Source organism: Daktulosphaira vitifoliae, unplaced genomic scaffold (genome assembly GCF_025091365.1).
Source record: "Daktulosphaira vitifoliae isolate Bord-2020 unplaced genomic scaffold, ASM2509136v1 Scaffold_2, whole genome shotgun sequence".
Classification (NCBI taxonomy): domain Eukaryota; kingdom Metazoa; phylum Arthropoda; class Insecta; order Hemiptera; family Phylloxeridae; genus Daktulosphaira; species Daktulosphaira vitifoliae.
This window is the reverse complement of record NW_026099573.1, coordinates 8543825-8568851: the sequence shown is the minus strand read 5'-3', so window position 1 is coordinate 8568851 and position 25027 is coordinate 8543825. Positions and strand designations below refer to the sequence as shown.

The window sequence follows — 25027 nt, the reverse complement described above, 5'->3', positions numbered from 1 at the left end:
ATGATATAGGGGGGTGTACAATTACTAGCGATTCTAACAAATCTACTGAGCAAACTTTTAATACTTGTGTTGGTGTATGTTTTATTTGAAGTCCTGCCGTATTAAATACTTTTGCCTTTTGTCACATATCACATGACCGTATTATTTTTACAGTTATTCTCGACATACCTTTAAAAACACAGTTTTCCTTCAATATTTTGTGTACCTTATTGTCGCCTTGTGATCAAAACTTACACGAGTCTCCCAAATCAATTCTATTAATAAAATCTTTAGTATTTTAACACGCCATTCTTTATTGATGTATATTCTCTCTAATAGCACATTCACGGCGATTATATGGTGTTTATACTCGGACTGTTTTAAATTAATTTTATGTTTTAACTTTCTTATTTGCTCATCCTCCTCTTGTATTTTACCTATATTTTTTAATTTGTTGGTAAGTTCTTTACTATACTGAATCGTGGTTATTTTTGCAATAACTAATCTTTTTGCTTCTCCCGGAATTATCCCCTGACTATACACTGGGTATCGGGTTAATGTATCCAATACTAAATTATGTTTACTTTGTATATATTTTATTGCTAATTTAAATTCTTATAAGAATAATATCCATCGAATTAACCGATTATTTATTAATTTACAGGTACATATAAAAATCGACGATTGATTATCAATCCATATAGGTGTTGGAAAACCTAAAATATAATTTCTAAATTTTTGACACGCAAATACTGAAGCTAAATCTCTTATTCCATAGTTGTATAATTTTTTTTGGCATTATTTATCAACCATTTAGTTTTTTAAAAACTAAGGTCCTATGTTCCCCATTTTCACCTATTTGATAATGTTCTGCGCCAATAGCTACTGACTAAGCGTCCGTCGCTATATGAAATGTTTCATGATAATTAGGAAAATACAAAATTACTTTTTCTAAAAATACTTTTTTAGATTTATCAAAAGCCTATTGATTGCTAATCCCATACCCATTTTACATTTTCTCTAATTAACTCACTTAACGGTGATACTAAATCTGAATGATTATGAATAAAACGTCGATAAAAATTAAGAAATCCTAATTATTTTTGCACCTCTTTTATATTTCGAAGTTCTTTACATTGTTGTACCACTGTATATTTATCCAGATCCATTTTAATTATACCTTTAGTTGAGATTATATACTCAAAAGAACTTTACTTCATACACAAAAAGTTTTAATTTTTTATAATTTAACGTTATATTATATTTATTAAAGCGGTATAAAACGTTACATAAATGATATGGTAGTTTTAATTACAAAACACTATAGGAGCTGATTTTTTTTGTAAATATTACATTTTTTGTCTAATTTAGATGACAATTTACTCATAGAAGATAAGATGTCAGGACAAATTTTCTTTTTTCATTTTATAGTACATGACATAAACTTTAATTTTATATATGTGTAAAGGACGCAGTATTTCCGGAACATTTTCAAAAGTTAAGTTAGCTGTTGTAAAAAAGTTGCTATTTTAAATCCCCTCCTATGAGCAGGTTAAGTGTTAGATTTTCAAAAAAATGATATTAAGTGAAAGGGAAATATCTAAGGTTATAATACAAAATAAAATTATGTTGATTTGTTGTTTTTTGAAAAAGTTATGGAAGTTTTAAGAAAAAAAAGTGACAAAATTTACCGTTTTTAAAAATTGTAATTTTTTTGGAGTTTTCTCCCATTTGCGGGGAACGAGGGAAAATTTTTCAATTTTTAAGAGTAATGTCTTCAACTAGATACAGCTTATAATCTTTTGACATATTGTTCATCAAAATCGGTCCAGTAATATCTGAGAAAAGTAGCAACAGACACAAAAAATAAAACACATCATGGTAAAATTAATACCTTCTCAGCTTTGCATCCAAGCTAAAATATATATTTCAATTTTTTTTTTTTATTAAGTTGTTCAGAGTTACTCTAAAATTTTTCTAATAATTTATTGTTTTTATATTTATGTACATTTACATCGATTATAGTCTCGGTTATTCAATTTATAGTAAAATGTAACATCAAGGAACAAAAAAAAAACTTTTGAATAATATTTTTATATTTTGATTATTTAAGTGGTTCGTGATATGAGAATCACTCTAAAAATTATTATTAAATAGAAAATGTCATATTTAAAAATTTTATAATAAATATAATCAAGGAAAATCTATAGTGATACTGGTATATTGTACAATAATAATAATATATCTTTACCATAAAATTATATAATGTTTTTTATGTTTCTATTTTATTGAGTTTCTCTAGCTTGACGATTACTTGGCGCATATACAAAATCTAGTGACTTGACGAATTCTTTTCGTATATCAAATTGTTCATCGGGATCGAGATTATGTCGGAGATAATATTCTTTTAAAATTGATTTTTCTTTTTCAGTTAAATTCATTTTAAAAGAACATCGTTTAAGTAAATCTTCTTCGTAAGGCGTTTTGACATTCAATATCCAATGATAAAGTCCCGAAAGTTTGTTATCATAATCATGAATTATAGATTCAATATCTTTTAACAGCTGCTTGTCTGCGTAGTGATTTGGTATAAGAAATAAATAGCGTGCTATCATTTCCTTATGTATTAATAGATAACTTGAAATCGTGGGTATTAATGCTTGTAATAAAATCAATTCCTCTTCTCTTGTTATACCCGGTTGAATTCTCGGGTTTTCCCACGAAACAACTACAAATTATAATTTTAAAATAAGATAATAAGATTTTATAATTAAAAATTTAATTTTGTGAAAAACAAAATGTTTTTAGTGTTGTTTTGAAATTTTTAATTAAATTTTATTTAGCATCTTTAGTTGGGTGATCCTTATTTTTTATCTTCCGGAATTAAATCGGACCACCCCGATAACTTGTTAAAATCTATAAAAAAAAATATCCATGTTAAATTTCATAAACATTAATCTACCTTATGCCGTGCGTTAAGAGAGTTAAAGTTTCGAAAAAAGATGTTCAATTTATTTGGATTTACGTCCAAGAGTTTTAACAATAAGAATAAAATGTATTAAATAAAATATTTTTTTAATTTAATTTCCAATAATTTTTGTAACTTGTAATATTTTCAGAAAAGCGTTATATTGTTTGAATTAATAATTATGCGTCTCTAAAAAATAAACAAGTTCATGAATTTACAAATAGTTCACCGATGATGTTTTTTTTTTTAAGGTCTACCACTGCCACAGATTTTCTGAACCAAAATCTGTCAGAATGTATAAAAAAAATTAACTACCAAAGGGGAATATCTTTACTTAATTAGTTGAAAGTCGTAATTGATGTAGCTGAGCGAGGATTGAAATTAATAAGTGATATCAATGACAAAATCATTAAAAATGAAGAACAAAAATAATTTTTGATACAATCACTTTATAACTATCGTAATAAATATCCTTACGCGAAACGAAGTTTATTTTCAAAAAACATTTTATCACTTTATTTTAATGAATAATTTTAAATGTGTAAATTTGTATTTAAATTACAACATTTTTGTAAAATAAATAAACACATGATAGTTAAATCAATACCTTTTAAACTTCACATTGAAGCTAAAAGGCACTAAAAATGTGTTTTTTTTATTTTGCGATTGAATGTGTCGTTTTATGAAAAAATACCAGTAATAATAATTATCACAAATTTAATTAAAAAATATTTTATTTTATAAATTTTTACCTTTTATTAAAACTATGACGTCAATGCAATGTAATTTTTTTTTTTCAAAATTTTATAGGCCCACTCCATAGTGGTCTGGAAATGAATTTCAGACTAGCGCTCCTAAGTCCCATTTTAAAATGTACTCACAATATTACAATGATTATAAAAACTCAATTCTAGTACATTGCTTGGACAGAATAAAAAATTTCAAGGTCACATGTTAATTCGATCGTTATTTATAAATGATTAAAGTATAGATGTTGTATTATAATTTTTTTAAGAAGTCAAATTTTTTTTTTCCGAAATTTTATACTTAACAAAAGTTAAGGTCAAAGATGTTAAGAAAAATAATATCAAAAAAAGTTTTTTTTTTGACTAAGTAATAATCTTTTTAATATAATAGAATACTTTTTGAGTCTTTTTGGTAATTAGTACAATAAAAAGAAGCAAGTATAGATACATAGATATTGTGGAGCATGTGTTCTAAATATTAAAAATATAATTTTTTTTTGCAACGGACAATAATTACTGTACATAAGGCTAATAAGTTTATACCAATATCTCTAGTTCAAACGGCTATAAATAACGACTGGATTATCATGTAATCTTGAAATTTTATATTCTGTCTAAGCATTGTACTAGAATGGAGTTTTCATAATTTTTTTAATATTGTGAGTACATTTAAAATGGGATTCATGATTTTTTAAAATTCACTTTCCGACCTCTGTGGGGTGGGCCTATCAAATTTTGAAAAAATAATTCCATATCCAAAAGCTAAGGACCATTCTAATGCTTATTCATTAAAGATTTAGTAACCAATTCATACTTAAAAGTAATAACTGAAACATACCAAATATACTTTTTAAGAGATTCAATTCAATTTTTTTTTCTTGAAACCACTTTTTTGATACATAGTAGTAGTATTATTTTAATTCTATATATTTACATATTATTTCAAATTATACTCTAGATTCCTAGGAAATTTATAACTTTTCATTTAAATATCAATTATTCTTATAGACTCAAGAAAAATAAACTTTCTCCCTTAAAAATAATTTTTTTCTTCTCAATTGTTACAGTCATTACTACATAATAAAAAAAACGTCAATATTTTATGTATGACACTATTAAAGACTGTCAATTTATTTTTTAAACAAAGTCGTCCGAATAAGTCAGAGTGAATCGGCATTCTATAAATAAATTAATACTTACTCATGTCTGACTCATTGACTAAAACAAGAAAAATTAATGTTTTAAAAGTAATGCATAAAAATAATAAAGCATGTGTTACATTTTACATACCCGGTGATGTATACTGACAAATCACTACAGTTTTACAAAAAAAACATTATTATATAATATAAATGTGTGTTCACCTAAAAGATTATGCACCCTCTACTTAAAACTAACATTATTTAATTATTAAATCATTTTTTCAATTTATTAAATTGTTACCAGAAAAAATCAATTAGTCGGAATTTCTCATAATGCAATATAAGTATTGAAAATATTAAATAAAAGTATAACTATTTGGATAATTAGATTTTTCATCGCCACAATTTTTAGCTTCAGGACGGACCCTAGTAATTTGAATATACAGAATGATTCTGAGAATATATATACTGAGATATATACAATATAATATAACACGCTGAGAAAGGGGTTCAAACGATTTCTTATAAAATAATAATGTTGATAATAATCATGCTAAGAAAATTATTTTTTAGTATCATATATTTCTTGATTTATCAATTAAGTACTCTTTTAACTCATCCCCTATATCTTAAAAGGGCCAAATGGTCACATTTTGTACACGTATTGGTTCGGCTAATAACACTTGACAGCTAAACCAGAATTAGCGCATTTTATAGTTATATCTATACAGGAACCCGCCGACAACGTGAACATTTTTATTCTAACAGAATCTTCTTCTTCTTCTTCCTCGCCTTAATCCCAACTACTTGGGGTCGACCACCCTTATCCTAAACTTCCACTTGACACGATCTCCCACATCATTTACGCTCACATCAGCTGTCCTCAAATCGCATTCAATAGCACCCCTCCATCTCTTTTTTGGTCTTCCTCTACCTCTTCTTCCTTCAGCATTCATTTCTACAACTGTTCTTACAGAATGCCATTAGGAAACATGCAATGCGACAAACAGTCAACACCTATCATATAAACGCTTAAGAGTTAATTAATATTATTTCAACTAATTATTATGAATTATTTCTTATTTAAACAATTATATGTTTATGAAATGTCGTCGGCTTCTTGGATTACTGTTGTCAGGCATTTGGGGCTCGAACCCAACCAAACGCCTTATCAATGGTGTTAACTTTATTTTTTTAATGGTATCATATATAATTAAATTGCTTATAAAATAAGAAATGATTTAAAATATAACGTTGACATGTTAACGCAATGACAATAGCTGAAACTAAAAATTATCAAAAATTCTCTTTACATAATTATTATTTTTAAATAAATCCAGTGGCTAGCGTTAAAAAAATCACTCTATATTTTAAATTGAAAAAAACATAAATAAAAATTTATAATTAGACACGTGTATGAATTTTGGCAATACAAATAAAAAAAAATTCGATTTTGAGGGTTATGTAAGAAAATTGTGCTTATTAAATTTTTAAAATTTTGTATTTCTGTCACATACTAAAAACTTACGAGTTAATATATTCAAGAAGATATGCTTTTCTAATTTTTTTATTCTCCAAAAAATATAGTAGATTTCACATATTAACATTTGGAATATAGCCACAGAATTAATATAATAGAAAAATAAGAAACGCATTGTAGATAAAAAAAAATCAACATAGTTGGGAAATGTATACAGTGATTCTTTTAATATTAGCTACTCAAATTCTCTTAAATTTATAAAAAATTTCTTTTTAAAGGAGCCTTTTTTAAATTTTATATGTGTCTTAATTTATTTAATATAGAATTTTTTTTATGTTTTATGTTATAAAATGTAAAAAAATTAATTTGAAACCTATAAAGACATATTTTATATCTTATTATTTTAGTATTTTGTAACTAACAAAAGTAAAAAAAAAATTATTAATTTAAGATATATTTAGTGCTTTGAATTAGAAAACAAATTCTATAGATGATATCTGACTGTGATTAGCATTAGAATAATTTGTATATTTGTAACTTTACTACTTGTAACCTTTGTCTTAAACTTATAACTTTTTAAATTTTATTCAAAAATTAAATTTTTAAAATATTATTAAAATATTTATATAGCTAATTACAGTAAACTACCAGGAAATTTTAAAAATCGTAAATCTCAAAGAACTGGGGTGCCGAAAAATTCGGGCGGAGATCGTGAAAGAGGCAGGTCAGCGAGTCACGTCGGTACTGTGGCGATTGGAGAAAAATTCGAATTTTAAGAGTCCAAAATCCGAAAAATTCTTCCGGGTCGAGCTTATTGTAGGGGAAACCGAAAATTGGTATTAGAAAGATTGTCAAATTGCAAAAGACTGATTGAAAATTGGCCATACGAATAATAAGTACAACCAAAGTGATCCACAATATCAATAACTTAATGATATTTTAGCTTCAGTGATCATTTATTTTATCAATATAGTTATTAAAATTTTAATAATCCTAAATATTTGATCTAACACAGAAGCTCAATTTTTGAAAAGTAGTAATACCTAAATATATACAACCGCAGTTGTAAATGGATTTGTTGACCTACAAAGAATCTCATTGAATTAAAAATACAAAGACAATAATGGTACACACAGGTTTAATGTTTAATAACTAAAATTATATCAGTAATTCATTGTTTATTATTTTTACTAATAACTTGTAAGCATAATTCTAGAGATCAATAACATTCACGTGTATGTTAGTTTATCTATTATCTATATCAGCCGTTAAATACCTATTTATATTAATTCAAACTTAGAACTATTATACATTGAATAATACTGAGAAATTTTAAGTATACAGAATGATTTTTATCTGATGACTCAATTACTTACAGAATAAAAATAATTTAAAATGTTTTTTTTGGTTACCTTTGACATATTCACAGATATGCAGCATTTATTATCAATGGTAGTAAGGCGCATTATTATGCCTTACTACACATTTTTAAAAATACACCAACTAACAATACAAAATGTCATAATAAACAATAAACATTCCGTGACTGTGTTATCAAAGTCATAAAAAACCAATTAGCTATCAATATTTGTAATCCCTCGTGTATATTAACTTTGTATATATGAAACTTTTTATATGTTAATAAACGAATTAAGATAAATTAAAAATTCAAGTGCCATTTACTATGAAAATAAAAACTCAAATGTTTTATTAAATTCAAAATATGTGTTCCCTTTTGAAAAACAAAGTTGATATCCTTACAAGACATAAGGGATGATCTTAAAAAGTAATACATAATTAATAATTCAAGAATAATGTGTAAGTAAATGTCACCAAAAAACTAAGTTTAAATTATTTTTATTCTGTGAATAATTGAGTTGACATGGTTAATATTAATAATCGCGTTCAAAAATAGAATTGACCTATGTAGTAATCGCCTATTGTTATAAATGACATATATCTGCATGAGATTTATTTTAAATAAATTTAGAAATCACTCATTTATACTATAATTTACAGTTATAGCATTTATTAACAAAAATCATTGGAACAGATATCTTAACCATTATTTTTATTAGGATTAGGCTTTTAAGTAGAGGTTGCGGCTCATATTTTTTTTAGGATTCCGATTTTTTTCGGTTCAGTTCTAGTCCTTGATTTAAATTCATTATTATTATTGTAACACTACAGTACTGGATTATAAATTTTATTTTAAGAAATTATTTTTTTAATTTTATTTTATCTCATTAAAATTAATAATTTACAAATAAATTACTTACTGGCTGTTTCAAATGACAATTAAAAAAAAAAAAACATAAATTAATAATATGAAATAATATAATGGTTAATGATTACAATTGATGTGTTGTATATACTTTTTTACAGTATATACAACACATACAGTACTGTTTTATGAGTTTTATTTTATATAATTTTTTTGACAAGAATATTGCACCTAAATATTACATTAAAACTTTAGTAGTTTTATATTCATTGTAACACCACTACCATAAGAAATGAATGTGATTTCAGTGTTGAACATTTAAAATTTTAATAAATAAATTAAAATCATAGATGTTAAAAAAAAAATTCTTAAATTACAAAAATGCATAAAATATCAATATTAATGAAATAATTTTTTCTTTCTGGAAAAATTTTTAATAGTCAAGTTAATCCATAAGTTGCCATTGAAGTGACAATATCTAATATGTCATAGGTTACCATTTTACAATACACGTTACATTTAAAAATTGTATGTAAAAAAAATAATAATTTAAAAATTTACTTTTTCGAATGTACTTTCGGCATTTAGGACAAATTGATTTTCTTTCTCTCCAAAGATTAAGACAATCATAGCAAAATACGTGATTGCACTCAGTTATTAAAACAAGGCCCTTAAATTCATTAAAACAAATAGAGCATTCTAGAAAAAATTAAAAACATATTATTGCAAGTTATTTACACAATTCCAAGAATGTTAAAGGTTTAATTTATGTAAAAAATCGATAAGTTTAAATGAACGTAAAAGTTTGATCATTTTATTTTAGGAAAAAACAAAAATAATATTTTTGCTAACAGTTTTTCACATAAGGAATTTCTTTTAATAGAACTTTTCAATTGAATTAAATGATAATTTCAATGAGAATCAAATATGATAATTTTATTTTTAAATTGAAACAATTTTGAACCACTTGAGTGTTGAAAAAACTGATAGATAATTCAACTGTCCGCTTTATACTCTTACTCTTTTCATCAAATTATATACAAATTATTTCTTCCTCAGCCTTTCTCTAAAAAACACTTTGTTCTCTTCCATCAGTTAATAACGTTATGACAAATTAAATGTTTAATCTTTACAGATTACTCTGTTTCAATCAGATTTTAAAATTAAACAAAATATTATTATTGATAAATAATGTAATAGTATCCAAACCTGTTTGTTCATCTAATCCTGTAATATAATTACAATTATTAATATACATACTATTTATTAGTTCTAAACTTGTATTGCTATTATTGTTTTTAAATATTTTAGATGTAATTTTTACCACAGGATTCATACAAAAAGACTATCAAAAATATGACTGAAGTGATGACCAAATTCTGAAAAAACGTTTCGTAGCCATTCAATTCTTTAAATAAATATTATATCATTAAAAGATAATACGCACCATTTTTTTAAATCAAATTGCAATCGTTTTGTTATATTTCAAAATTAATAAATATATACTATAAACTTTATATACTTATCAAAGTGACAAAAACAAATGTAATACCTTTTAAAATAATGGTAATTATAAATTGATTTTATAAAATATGCTATTTACAAAAATTAGGACAATTAAATTATTTTCAAAATAGAATAAAGTAAATTAAAAATAAGTCAGACAATTGAATATACAAATTAAATACGATTAGCACTTAAAAAATCTTACTTTTATAACATGTATTTGAACACCTTGAAGTATATATTTAGATATTATTTATATTGTTTTAATTTTTTCTTTATCACTCAGTCAAAATTAAAATCCACCTATAACTTATAACTATTTTTATACAATAAACTAAAGGTGGGTATAGTTTTACCTCTAATTTATCTTTAGACAAACATTTATTTAATACCGTATGTATTTGTTTTTAAAGATAGGATAATTATTTATTTTATTGACCATTTCAGAGTTTAAGAAAATTACTTATTTTTCTCAGCACAATGTTATTTGTCAAATTAAAAACTAAATCGTATAATTTCAATGCAAGTAAAATAACATATAATTATTTTGAAATAAAAAATAAAAAGAACAAATTAGTATATTTATTATTCGAAATATAAGAAAGAAGTTTTAAACAAATTAACTTGCTTACAAAAAATTTCTCACTAAAAAATAACTATTCAAACACAACTTTTGATTCAGTATTTTAAAAGATATTAATATTTTTTTACCAGGCAAAAATAGTAGTGCGTTCATGAAAGCTTAGAAAAACAAATAGACAGACCTGCACATGTCATTAACCATCATTCATTTTTATTAGTTTTATTTTAAGCATTGGTATGTTACTGAGATGCTATATCAAATTTTTTTTTTTTAATTAACCTACTATTTTGACACGGTACCGTGTTTCCCTCAGCCGCACATCACGTTATCAACCTAAATTAAAGTGTATCAGAATCATAAGTACACGATGACCTAGTGGTAAGTATTGTCTCTACGACACTTTGGGTTGCGGTTTCTAGTCCCGTACTCCTTTTTTCACACGATTTCCGGTACACTTTCAATAACCGGCCGTCAATCCCGACGGCCGTGTTAATATTAAAACACTTTAAAAATAAATTTCAACTGCCTCAAGCATTAAGATCTGGGAAGCAGGAGATTTTAATTAATTGCTAAATGTGGTTGGCTGGACTTAATTGAAGATTTACACGTTGGCGTTATTTTATGGCAGAACAATAATTATAATTTGTTCTATAACTATTGATTATTTTTTATTTTTAAATAAGGGAACTCTGATTTGGTAATCTTGTATATACATAATATGTGACGTACATGTACAAATTATAATCATGTTATATGGTAATAATTGATAACATAATATTACAAAACTTATAACACAAATGACAAAAAAAAATTACAACTAATCATAATTTACAAAAATCATTGAAATATATACAGGGTGATTTTTTTATCATAACCCACTCAATTACTTGCAGAATAATAATAATTTAAACATTTTTTTTTTTTATTATCTTTAGTTACACATTATTCTTGAATTTTTAACTATGTAATACTTTTTAAGTTCATCCCTTATGCCTTGGAGGGGGTCAACTTTGTTTTTTTAAATGGTAACACATATTTTTCATTTAATAAAATGTTTGAATTTTTAATTTAATAGTAAATGGAATTTGAATTTTTAGTATAACTTTATTAGTTTATTAGATTTAAACATTTAAAGTTTCAACATTTTGAGTTAATATACATGTATAATACACATGGGATTGTAAATACAGGTAGCTAATTGGATTTTTATAACATCGATATTAACAGGTACACAGCATTGTTATTATCAATTGTAGTAAGGCACATTATTATGAGTTTATAAATACACTAACTGACAATACAGAAAGTATATCTATTGATAATAATAATTGATAATAAACAATCCGTGACTGAGACAGCAATGTCATAAAAATCCAATTAGCTACCTGTATTTACAATCCCATGTGTATTATACATGTATATTAACTCAAAATTTTGAAACTTTAAATGTTTATATCTAATAAGCTAATAAAGTTATATTAAAAATTCAAATGCCATTTACTATTAAATTAAAAACTCAAACATTTTATTAAATTAAAAATATGTGTTACCATTTAAAAAAACAAAGTTGACACCCCTCCAAAGCATAAGGGATGAACTTAAAAAGTATTACATAGTTAAAAATTCAAGAATAATGTGTAACTAAAGATATTGAAAAAAAAAATTTTTAAATTATTATTATTCTGCAAGTAATTGAGTGGGTTATGATAAAAAAATCACCCTGTATATATATGTTAAACATTTTTATTATTCATTACACAATTGTGTGATGAAGTGCCTTCGGGACAACTTGCAACGTTCATTTATTTTAATAATTAGTGGAATAATAGATATACATATAATTTCTTCATATATTACATGTATTGAATTTACGGTGCAATTTAGAAGTTGCACTTGGCTTTGTTCTTGTTGTGTCCGGGCGCCAACATTAAGTTAGGGAAAGGGTCCCTTTTAATTTCAAATTATATAAATTGAATCAAATATCTACACAATTTTTACCATTACCACAATAACCATTTTTGTATTATTGCGTGTTAAGTTAATGTAATTTTTAGTCATAGGCGAGATGGATGCGGAACGATGAAGAATTATTATCTGTGAGCGATGGCAAAAATAGAATGTCACTAAACACTACACCTCTCCCCCTTTTCTAAATCTTTAAATGTCTAATGGTGTAGATGTTCCGATATTATGTATACAACTATAGAATATGCTAATTTTAACAACATTTTTTTGATTTTTATCTTAATAAATCCTAGCGAATAATTTATCAAAGTATAGTTAAAAATTTAAATCATTTTGATGTAACACATAGGCATGAACGTAAAAAATACTTCCTGATTGATAATTTTAGAAAAGCATATATCTACTAATAAAACCAAAAAAAATAAACTCAATTTTTATTTTATTTACCGATTAATTAAGTAGTTTGTGTAACAGAATATATATATATTTTATATTTAAGTACAATTGAATCGATTTCGATTTTCTTATTTTTCTAAATCAAATATGTATTTTAACTATGAGACACAAAAATTCTTAACAATATTTTTATGTTTTGATTATTTAAATGATTCATATAAACAAATCAATCTAATAACTGATTGGCTACAATTACTAATAACGTTAGATTAACATTACACTACTGATTGATATTTTTTTTCATAACAATAACTAATATTTTTAAATATAAATAAAACACTTTTTTTACATTCCCTTTTATTTGACTTAAATTTTCCGAAAATTTTACCCTTACCTAACCCCCAGGGAGGGAATCAAACAACAAATTCTGTAAAAAAATTATACTTTTTCAACTTTTTGAAAATGTTACGGAAATACTGCGTTCTTTAAACATATGTCAAATTAATGCTTACGTTACATACTAAAAATTAAAAAAAATAATTTGTCTTGACGACCAATCGTCTATTTTCAAATGGCTACCTTAGTTAAAAAACATGCTATTTTTTTGTTCAAATTTGTTTTTAATTTTGTACGTTTCCCAAAGTATGAAAAAAAGCCTCCTACTAGGAGAGATGTCACACCTATCAGTTAGGATTACCGAACATTATGAAGAATTTATTTTTAAAATAATTAATAATTAAATTTAACTAAATATTTTATTAAATATAAATGATTACAACAACTCGTGGTTGGCAACAGTGTCAGAAACTGTCGTACGAGGCAGCTAGTCGTCCTAATGTCTAGCTGCCTCTTATGTAAATATTTTTTTATTTATTTTTATTAAGTTGTTTAGAGTGATAGAACAATTTATTGTTTTGTTATTAAGTACAATTATATCAATTTTTTTTTCGCTTATTCATTTTGAAAGTCAAATGGAAAACTATTAATAATACAATTATTATTTGATTATCTAGGTGGTTCGTGGTAACAGAATTACTCTGAAAATATTTATTTAGTAGAAAATTTTTTACTTAAAAAATTTCAAGATACAAATATTATTAAGAAAAATCATTAGAAATCTAAACTGAAATATTATAAATTTGCACAATTGTATAAGCTTTAAAAGATTGTGTTCCTCTAGCCTACTGGCCACTGCGAGGTGCATAAACAAAGTCTATTGACTTGACAAATTCTTTTCGTATATCAAATTGTTCATCGGGATCGAGATTATGTCGGACATAATATTCTCTTAAAATTGTTTTTTCTTTTTCAGTTAAATCCATTTTAAAAGAACTTCGTCTTAGTAAATCTTCTTCGTAAGGTGTTTTTATTTTTTTTATCCAATGACGAAATCCCTGAAGTATGTTATTATAATCATTAACTATAGTTTCAATATCAATTAACAGCTGCTTGTCTGCATAATGATTTGGTATAAGAAATAAATAACGGGCTACCATTTCCTTATGCATTAATACATAACGTGACAACTTGCGTACTAATTTTTTTACTAAAAACAATTCATCTTCTCTTGTTAAACCCGGAATGATCTTCGGCTTTTTCCATAAATCAACTACAAATTATAATTTTAAAATAAGATAATAATTTTCTATAATTAAACATTTAGTTTTGCAAAATATAAAAAGTATTTAGTGTGGTTTTGAAATTAAAATGGTTCATTAAATTTTATTTAATACATTAAAAATAAATTCACACTGAAATGTAATAACTGACACATACCAAATATACTTTTTAAGATATTTAATTCAATATTTATTTCATTATTTTTGTAGAACTTTTTGGATACATAATAATATTAATTTAATTCTATATATTTACATATTATTACACATTATTATATAATATTGTATAATAATTTCCGTGGAGTCTATTCCTAGGAAATTTATAAGTTTTCATTTAAATATCAGTTATTCTTATAGACTTCCAAAATATAATTCTAACTATTTATTACTACTAAGTAATTTTTTTAAAGCTAAAGAGATACCTCCTAATGCTACTTTATCAAAAAATATGTCAATATTTTATGTATGATACTATTCAAGACCGGCAATTTATTTTTAGAACAAAACTTTTCGAATAAGTCAAAGTGAATCTGCATTTTACAAATAGGAGAATACTTACTAATGTCTGACTCACTAACTAAAACAATAAAAATTAATGTTTAAAAATAATTCATGAAAATAATAAGACATGTGTTACATTTTACATACCCGGTAATGTGTACTTATAAATAACTACAATTAAAAAAAAAAAAAACATTATTATAAAATGTAAGATTTTCATCAGGCCTCTCCCAAAAGGTACACGCTCTAGTGTACCGTTAAAAAAAGTTAAACAGTTAAAAAAGTAATAAATTACAAAAGAATTTAATTTTGTTGTTGAAACTTATTATCATAGCAAACCTAATTCGTAATAAATACTTTAAAAATATTAGTATTAATAATTTTAATTGTCTATATGGAGAAAGCTGGTTAAGCTTTTTATTTGATAAATGGGATTATTTTTTTCATCAACTAGATTCTAGCTGTGATAATTTGATGAATCGTTCAAAAAAGTTGGTTAAATGAGAGTTGATAAAAAAATAACAGCCAAAAAAAAAACCACTTTGTAAAATAATTTTAATATGAATAAAAAATTTCTTTTCAAAAGGGGAGACTACAGTAATGGGGTCCTTGATATTTATTGAAGTTATTGAATTTAAATGAAATAAAAATCAATTGAGTTGAACAATTTTTTCCAGCTCAAAAAAAAATAAAGAAAAAACGCAATAAATTCATTGGTTAGAATTTCGTAGCCTAAGAGTGATGGACACTTTTAACAAAATTATGGTACGTTTAAGTATCAAAATATTAACACTTTAAGCATTGATTTTTACATAAAAATTACATTTTTCGTTCAATTCGGCGTCCATTACCATAAAGAATTAAAGGTCGGGACAAATTTTTTTTTAAACTTATAGTACATAACTTAATCTTTATTTTAACATAAATTTGAAGCTCGGAGTATTTCCAGAACATTTTCAAAAGTTAAATTTTTGTGCAAAAGTTGCTATTTTGAAACTATTTCCTGGGAACAAGTGAAATGTCAAATTTTCAAAAAATTTATGTTAAATGAAAGAAAATATCTAAAGTTTCTATAGATAAAAAAAAATTTAATTCGTTCATTTTTCAATAAGTTATATCAATTTTTAGAAAAAAAAAAATTTTAAAAATGTCAAAATTTACTGATTCTAAGAATCGTAATTTTTTCGAAGATTTTCACCATTTACGGGGAACGAAGGGAAAATTTTTAATTGCTGAAAGTTATGTCTTCAACTAGATAAGATTTGTGATATTTTGACGTCTTTTTGAGAAAAATCGCTCTATTAAGAGCTGAGAAAAAGTAGTGACAGATAAATAAATAAATAAACACATCATGGTAAAATTAATACCTTCTCAGCTTCACATCGAAGCTAATGTCAAAAATTTTCTTTACAAAATTATTATTTTAAAATAAATCGAGAGGCTAGCGTTAAATAAATCACTGTATTTAAAATGAAAAAAACACAAAATACAAATTTATTATTATCACCCGTATGAATTATGGCAACACAAATAAATCTGTGGATTATATCCAAAAGCTGATATTTTACAAAAATGTGGTTTTGAAATTTTTTTATATTTTGTAAAAAGAAGGTTATTTTCGGTCACATGCCAAAAAATTACGAGTTTATATTATCGTTTGTGTAACTTCAAAAATGCCAATTTTTGTAAATCATAATTGTAACTTTTTTTTTATTTTCATGAAAAATTACTACATTTTAACATATCAGGTTTTGGAAAATAACCACTGAATTATAATAAAGGTTCAAATGTTAATAGACTTTAAATCAGGGACTAAAACCTAATAGAAACAATAACTTGGGTTCCAGTTCAGTTTCTTTAAAAATTAAAATGTCAGTTTTTAAAAATATGTTAAGGTACTATAAGCGGTTTAATCAGTTTTTGAAAAATTAGGTAATTATAGATTCTGAAAAATTTTATCAAAAAAAAAAAAATAATAGTAACCATTTTTAATTTTAGAAAAATTAAAAACAAATTTTCTGTCAAAAAAAATTTAAAAAAAGTTTCTAGTAAAAAAAGTCTGCATAATTAGGAAATGTTATAGTGAATATTTTAAAACTAGTTACTCAATTTCTTTTACAATAATAATATTTTCTGGTGGAGAGTTTTGTTATATTATATTATATTATATGTTATGTGTGAAGAAGAATCAATAAAAAATGTTTAAAAAAATAAAGTTAAATCTTTTAAAGACATAAACCATGAACAAAAAAAACATTTTATACTTAATATTCTATAAATAACAAAAGTAAAAAAAAAATTATTTATTTAAGAGATATTGAGTGTTTTGTGTTAAAAGATATTTGTTAAAATATCTTTATAATATTTGATAAATTATTCTAGATTTTATAGATGATATCTGACTGTGATTAACATCACTTTCAGAATAATTTACATATTTGTAACCTTACTATTAGCAAACTTAACATAAAACTTCTTTAATTCTTTTAAATACAATTCAAATGTTGATGTATGCACATTATTGTAAACTATTATCAAAAGTTTCTGCTTTTAATAATTCCGTGGCTTTGGGTTCAAGTAACGGTTACGGTTTGTATATTTTTTAGGGTTCCAATTTATTTTGTTTCAGTTTTAGTCCCTATTTTAAATTCCTTAGTATTATTGGAAAATTACAGTATTCAACTATAAATTTTGTTTTAAGAAATATTTTTAAAACTTTATTTATTATTTTAAGTATTTTATTAGAATTAATTATTTTTAAAGATAATTACTTACTGACTATTTCAAATGCCAATTCATAAAAAAAAAACATTAGTTAATAATTTAGAATAATACAATTGATAATGATTATAATAGATATCTTTTTTTTACTTTTTTGGGTAATAATGCGTTTTATAAATATTATTTTATAAAAAATATTTTTTTGTTTCACTTGAATATTATATTAAAAATCAAGTATTTTTCTACACATTGCTAAAAACTTTATTCGTTTATGAATATAATATAATCAACAGAAATTAAAAATATTTATCTTGAATTAATAATAATTAGTAATTAAATATTTTTTTCTTTTCCGAGTAAACTTAAAATAGTCAATTTGTTCTATAGTTCGCCATGACAGCGACAGTATCTAATGTGCTCTGGGAAATAATTTTAGTATAAATGTTTCATTTAAAAATATCAACTAAAAATTATACATAAAATGATAATTTAAACATTTACTATCATATATTTTATCTCGGCATTTAGGACAACTTGAATTTATTTTTCTCCAATTTTTAAGACAACCATAACAAAATACGTGTTTGCATTCAGTTATCAAAACAAGGCCCTTAAATTCATTAAAACAAATAGAGCATTCTAGAAAAAATTAAAAACGTATTATAGTTAATTATTTACACAATTCCAAGAATGTTAAAGGTTTAATTTATGTAAAATAGTGATTAGTTTAAATGAACGTAAAAGTTTGATCGTCTTATTTTAGGAAAAAACAAAAATAATTCTTTTTAAATTAATGAGAATCAAATATGATAACTAGCTTCGATGCGAAGCTGAGAAGGTATTATTATTACTATGATGTGTTTTTTTGTGTCTGTTACCACTTATTCTCAGCTCTCACCGAACTGATTTCTTTCAACATACGTCAAAAGATCACAAATCGTATCTAGTCGAAGACATTACCCTCAAAAATTGAAAAAAATTCCCTCGTTCCCCGTAAATGGGGGAAACCTCCAAAAAAATTACAAACTTAAATATCGATAAGTTTCGACATTTTTTCAATTTTTTTTACTTAATATTGCCATAACTTTTTCAATAATGATTATATCAATTATAACAGTGTTCCGGAAATACTGACACTTTTATATATAAAATTAAATTAAAGCTTATGTAATATAGTTTATTATCAAAATTAATAAAAAAAAAAATACAATTTTTGTAAAAAAATTCTTTTTTATATTTTTAACTGATAGATATAAATAAGGAAATAGGGGAACGTGTAGTTTTTGGAATAATCCACCAATTTTTTAAAATTAAACACTATCTACAGATTTGCATCGAAGCGCTTTTTATGATAGTGATTTTAATCTCTGTCAGATATCATTATTCTTGACTCACTATGGAACATTCCCACTGTGCTGGGTTTTTATATTTTTAAATCAAACATACAAATACTCCAAGTATTAAATACGTTTCTTTTTAATCAAATTTTATAATAGAATTTAAAATAAATATAGTATTATATTAGAATGTTATTATTAATAAATAATATTATAGCATTCAAACCTGATTGTTCATCTAATCCTGTAATATAAAGAAATATTATATATTAGTTTTAAACTAAATATAATTAATGGAATTATTATTATTATTTAATTATTTTAGATTTGATCTTTACCACGGGATTCATATAAGAATAATAACAAAAATGTGGTTAAAGTGATGATCAAATTCTGAAAAAAAATTTCCTTTAGGGTTCAGCTTTTATATAAAAGTTATATTATTTTTAGATAACATATACCATTTTTAAGCCCAATTAAGCCAAATTGTAATCATATTTTTATACTCCAAACTTATAATTAAATTTTATACATACTATGCTAAATTTATACTCAACAATGAAACAAAAATAATTTGTAACCTTTAAAAATAATTCTAAACTTGGAACTTTTTACACGAATAACTCTTGTTACAAAAAATAGAATATTTAAATTATTTCAAATCAACATTTTTAAAATAGAATAGTTTAAATGATAAAAAAATGACAGCATGTAAGATAATACATACCATTATTTTAAACAAATTGTAATTGTATTATTATATTTCAAACTAACAACTAAATTGAATATATACTATACACATTATATACTTATAAATGTAATAAAAAAAAATTAAGACCTTTAAAAATAATTATAGATTTGTGAAATGAGCTTTTTACAAAAAATAGGACAGTTAAAATTATTATCAAAACGAAATAATAAGAAGTCAGACAACTGAATATACAAATTAAACAAGTTTTATATTTAAAAAATCTTCAAAATTTACAAAATTTTAACAAAAAATGTTTAAATTTTACTTTTTATATTTAATTCAATTTTTTTAACTAGTATTTATTATATTTAACGAATTATTAAGTTACATTTTGGCTGGTAAATAGTTCGTTTTTAAATTATACAGTAAAAATTTTGAAATAAATGTTTTTTGGGTAAAATCTATTTATACTTTATTATTTATTATTTGAAAAAAAAATGCATTAATCAAAATACTATGTAGAATAAAAAATATTGTTTATTAAATTGTCTACAAATAAAGTTTTATGCATATTTTTATATGAATAAGTTACAATGAAATATAAATTAAAAATTGAAAAAAAATATGGTTAATTCAGCAAAAATGTGTTTTTAAAATTTAATGGATGGGAGCACGGGTTGAACTTAACCAATCGACTCCAAATTTTATACACAATTTTAGCTTCGATGCGAAGCTGAGAATGTAGTGGTTTTACTATGATGTGTTTTTTTTTTTTTTGTGTCTGTTACCACTTTTTCTCAGCTCTCACCGAACGGATTTCTTTCAACGATACGTCAAAAGATCACAAATTGTATCTAGTCGAAGACATTACCCTTCAAAATTGAAAAAAATTCCCTCGTTCCCCGTAAATGGGGGAAACCTCCAAAAAAATTACAAATTTAAAAATCGCTAATTTTCGAAATTTTTTCAATTTTTTTTACTAAAAACTGCCGTAACTTTTTCAAAAATGAACATATCAATATAATTTTTTTTTTTATAGATGCTTGATGTCTTTACCTATTATTTGGTATATTTTTTTTGTAAATTTGACCTTTTTTCTGCCCACAGGGGGGGATTTAAAATGACAACTTTTTCACAAAAAATTAACTTTTTCAACTTAACTTTTGAAAATGTTCCGGAAGGTCTGACACTTTTATATATATCTTAAATTAAAGCTTATATAATGTACTTTAATTTGAAAAAAATAAATTTGACCTCTGGACTTGTCTTCATGGTGAAAACGGTTACCGAATGCTATTTTTGTGTGAAAATTTTTGATTTTATAATTGACCTTTTTTACTTTAAAGTGCTATAACTTTTTAAAAAATGTATGGATCAATACAATTATTTCATGAGAAGTAGTATTTATATACATCTTTCATTGGATATACTTTTTTTTTAAATCAGTCTATTTCCCTATATATGGGGGGGCTTCAAATATAAAAAATGCATATAGAAAGTAGAACTTTTTCAACTTAACTTTTGAAAATGTTCCGGAAGGTCTGACACTTTTATATATATCTTAAATTAAAGTTAATGTAGTATACTTTAATTTGAAAAAAAAAAATTTGACCTCTGGACTTGTCTACACGGCGAAAATGGCTACCGAATGCTATTTACGTGTGAAATTTCTCGATTTTATTATTCATATTATATTTAACTTTATTTATGAGAAATAATATTTTTTAATAAACCCTTTTTCATTCGACAGACTTTATCTTAATCGAGATATTAAGGAACCAGCAGATCAAGTAACTTTTGAAATAAAACACCAATTTTTTTAAAATTAAACACTATCTAAAGATTTGCATCGAAGAGTTTATTTTTGATAGTGCTTTTAATCACTGTCAGATATCATTATACTTGATCCAACTATACCACGTCACAACTGTGCCGCGACCCCCCTGTGCTGGGTTTTTTTTTATACATATATGAACCATTTTAGAAGGTAAGATAGATAAAAATCTAATATTGAAAATTAAGAGCCACTGTAAGGTATATAGTTCTCTCTATATCCTCTAGGTATGCTAGAGATAAACGTTTTAACTAAATTTATAAAGCATAGATAATTTTCCGGTTTTATCCCAATCACCTCTTTCTCTCCTCGAAACCTGAATCTGAAAATCTAAACCTAAACTCACGCCAATTCACTTTTTTGATGTTGTATATTCTTATGAAAGGTACAACAAAGGATTTCACCGCTGTTATTATCTGTATCATAAGCGGCCTGTGTTGCGTTTTTGGGATATGTTTTAGCACACTCTTTTGACGTATGTTACTATTTTTTTCCAAAATGAAAATATTATCCGGGTCATATCCTATTTTCCATCTCTCACTTTGAAAGAAAAAGGGTAACTTTGATCAAGTAAAAGCATTAAATTGGTAACACTAGCCAATTTCTCTACACATTCTCTGCTTTTATCAGTGTCTATGTAGGCCTAGTTTATGCACCTGCAATTAAAATCCCATACTACTATTTTGATGGCCTCTCGGATAAAGTTTTTCGGGTTTTTAAATTTAAATATCTGGTTTGAGGATTTATATATCGAAGTTACAGTACATTTATCTAGTTCTATACTTATTATTTTGATGCCGTTTTCTTCAGTGTACAATATTGATTTAATTAATTGCTATTTCGGGTCTTGCGAACACTGCGCTCCCATGTTTTCTAGGTGATATTTCCACTACTCGACACATTCTATTCTAGGTCTTAAATGGTGTATATCTCTATGTGTTTCTTGTTAATACTATATGTCGCATTTATTTTCCTTAAATAAGTGTGACAGAATTGTCACATTTTATTTCGTTGACATCTCAATGTTAACTAAGGTCGTAGTAGTAGATGGCCCTGAAAAAGGCCTTTTTAACACTGTAGTGCTGCATTTATGACCGGGTTTGGTAGAATTAGCCAAATTAGATAAGAGATAACACACTATGATGTGTTTATTTATTTTTTCATATATTACAAAAAATTTAATTTATATACAAATGCACATTTATAATTTTATATTAAAATAATTTTTATTATTTTTTTTTAAAGTGTACTTCGTTTCATGTCAGGATATTTATTACGATAGTCATAAAGTAATTGTATCAAAAATTATTTTTATTCCTTATTTCTGGTGATTTTGTCATTAAAATCACTTATTGTTTTAACTCCTCGCTCAGCTGCATCGTTTACGACTTTCAACTAATTAAGTAAAGTTATTCCCTTTTGGTAGTTAAAATTTTCGTTACATTCTGCCGGATTTTGGTCCAGAAAATCTATGGCAATGTTAAACCTTTTTTACTTTCAATGGTGAAGGAATATTTGAATCTTAAACGTGAATCCTACTGCTTCAGGAGATAGGTACTGTAAGTGACCAAACAATTTTTCCAATGAAATTTTTGATATATATTTATCTAATATCATATTCAATTAGATACTGAATAACTAAAATGTCTTGATAAGGTGCTTCAGTTTCAACATGTGAACGGAGTCATCTTTCAAAATAAACAGATTGTACGGGCCAGGAATATTAACTCCACTCCAAGAGCTGACCAACCTGTTAGTGAGTAGTGCGGTAATAGTACAACTGGCGGTGAGAGGGGTCGCTTGGGCAAAACCAGTGATCTATGTAGTGCTCAAATATGTAAATGTGTAAAAAATGTAGGTGTGTAATCCTTAAAGTTAATTAAATAAATAATTTCGGTTTCTACAATAATTAATAATAATATTTTGAATAATACAATAATAAATAATGTCAGGAATACAGTATAGAAATTAATTGTCTATTTATATTAAATAAATTTAGACAACTTTTAAAACCATCATTGTCTGAATCTTACAGTATAACTATTTATTGATAAAATACAGAAATTATTACAGATGAATGGAGTATAAAAATCATTTTGACATTTTATATATAACATCAATATAGTTTTTTACTCATAAGATTAGTGTTGATAGAATGCATTTAATTATTAAAATTATAATAAAAAAAGATGACAAATATAATTTATAGATTTATTCTTGGAAAGAGTGATTTTAAAAGTAACTATTAATTGATTTACGGCTGAATTGTGTTTAATCGTGTATAATTAAACAGTATAATATAACAATAATTAAATCTTTTTGGTTGAAAAGAATTATGTTCTTCTAAGAATATAAATATAATGTATAAATAGAAGTGTTGATTATCTTAAACAAAAAGGTTAAATAAGAGACCATTAATGTGGATACAAACAGGGTAGCCCACTGTTATTCCATTTTATGTTAATGACGAGTATATTACGAAACATAATTAAACACACAAAAGTTTCAAAATAAATTTTTATTTTCTTCAATTAACTTATTTTGAATCTGTCTTTTTTGCCAAGAGTGAAATTATTGAGTATGATACACGTATCGCCTAAAATCAATTATTAATTAATAATAATATATATATATATATATTATCATCATCATCTCCTTAGTCACTGTCTCAACTATATGATCCAATGTATCACACCGTGCCCTAATATATATTTATTATTATATTAATCAAATCACATGCATTCTAAGGAGTATTTTATATGGTATTATATGATAACAATCCACAATTTCGATATTTTGTCTAAAAAAAACTTGCCGAGCTTAATATTTCATGATTCAACGATTTTTGTGAAGTTATAGTAATTGTCAATAGTAATTTATCAATAAATAATGCAAACAAATTAATAGACACAAACGATAATATAATAACTACACGAGAAATAAAATAAAATAAATTTAGTTAAATAGTTATCTGTTATACATTAATGATTTTATACATGAAATATTAAAATTATAGATATCTAAATGTGGTAACTTATTATAAAATGAGATCATACGGAATAATGGAATAAATTTAACATAGTTTTGTGAATGACTGCTAATGTGGAATAGTAAATTAAATAATACTTTTTCAATCAATCTTATTATTTATTACTTTTACTAAAAATTAAAGATCAAAAATAACCTAGCTATTTCACTTAAAAGTTTATCTAACATTTTAACTTAATTTCTTAAGAATTATAAAAATCTATTTTGTATTTTATCGAACATATTATTTAATCCTATTTGATTAGAATTCCATTCTTTTGAACTAAAGAGCTGTCTATACTTTAACT

General features: G+C 24.5%; 2 protein-coding genes and 1 long non-coding RNA gene across 10 annotated transcripts; all 3 read right to left on the bottom strand.

The window, feature by feature from the left end:
- Nucleotides 1–2071: 2071 nt before the first annotated feature.
- Nucleotides 2072–5213, bottom strand: LOC126898470 (uncharacterized). Its single transcript, XM_050672516.1, has 3 exons — nt 4984–5213; nt 4894–4911; nt 2072–2707 (listed from the first exon to the last, which is right to left on the bottom strand). The coding sequence occupies exons 2-3, from the start codon at nt 4895–4897 to the stop codon at nt 2265–2267; spliced, it is 447 nt and encodes a 148-aa protein (XP_050528473.1). The 5' UTR covers nt 4898–4911; nt 4984–5213; the 3' UTR covers nt 2072–2264.
- A 3887-nt stretch (nt 5214–9100) lies between these two features.
- On the bottom strand, nt 9101–10096 carry LOC126898476 (uncharacterized). Its single transcript, XR_007702273.1, has 4 exons — nt 9987–10096; nt 9864–9918; nt 9749–9766; nt 9101–9238 (listed from the first exon to the last, which is right to left on the bottom strand). It is a non-coding gene; the product is annotated as an uncharacterized LOC126898476 (long non-coding RNA).
- A 3939-nt stretch (nt 10097–14035) lies between these two features.
- Nucleotides 14036–19997, bottom strand: LOC126898468 (uncharacterized). 8 transcript variants are annotated; one of them, XM_050672509.1, is made up of 8 exons: nt 19895–19994; nt 19506–19560; nt 19394–19411; nt 18332–18469; nt 17885–17900; nt 15257–15280; nt 15168–15185; nt 14036–14598 (listed from the first exon to the last, which is right to left on the bottom strand). In XM_050672509.1, exons 4-8 carry the CDS (start codon nt 18335–18337, stop codon nt 14171–14173), a joined length of 492 nt encoding a protein of 163 aa, XP_050528466.1. In that variant the 5' UTR covers nt 18338–18469; nt 19394–19411; nt 19506–19560; nt 19895–19994; the 3' UTR covers nt 14036–14170. The 8 variants fall into 8 exon arrangements, with proteins under 8 accessions (XP_050528466.1, XP_050528468.1, XP_050528467.1 ...); XM_050672511.1 differs by lacking the exon at nt 19895–19994 and adding an exon at nt 19704–19722; XM_050672510.1 differs by lacking the exon at nt 19895–19994 and adding an exon at nt 19629–19692.
- Between the last annotated feature and the right edge of the window lie 5030 nt (nt 19998–25027).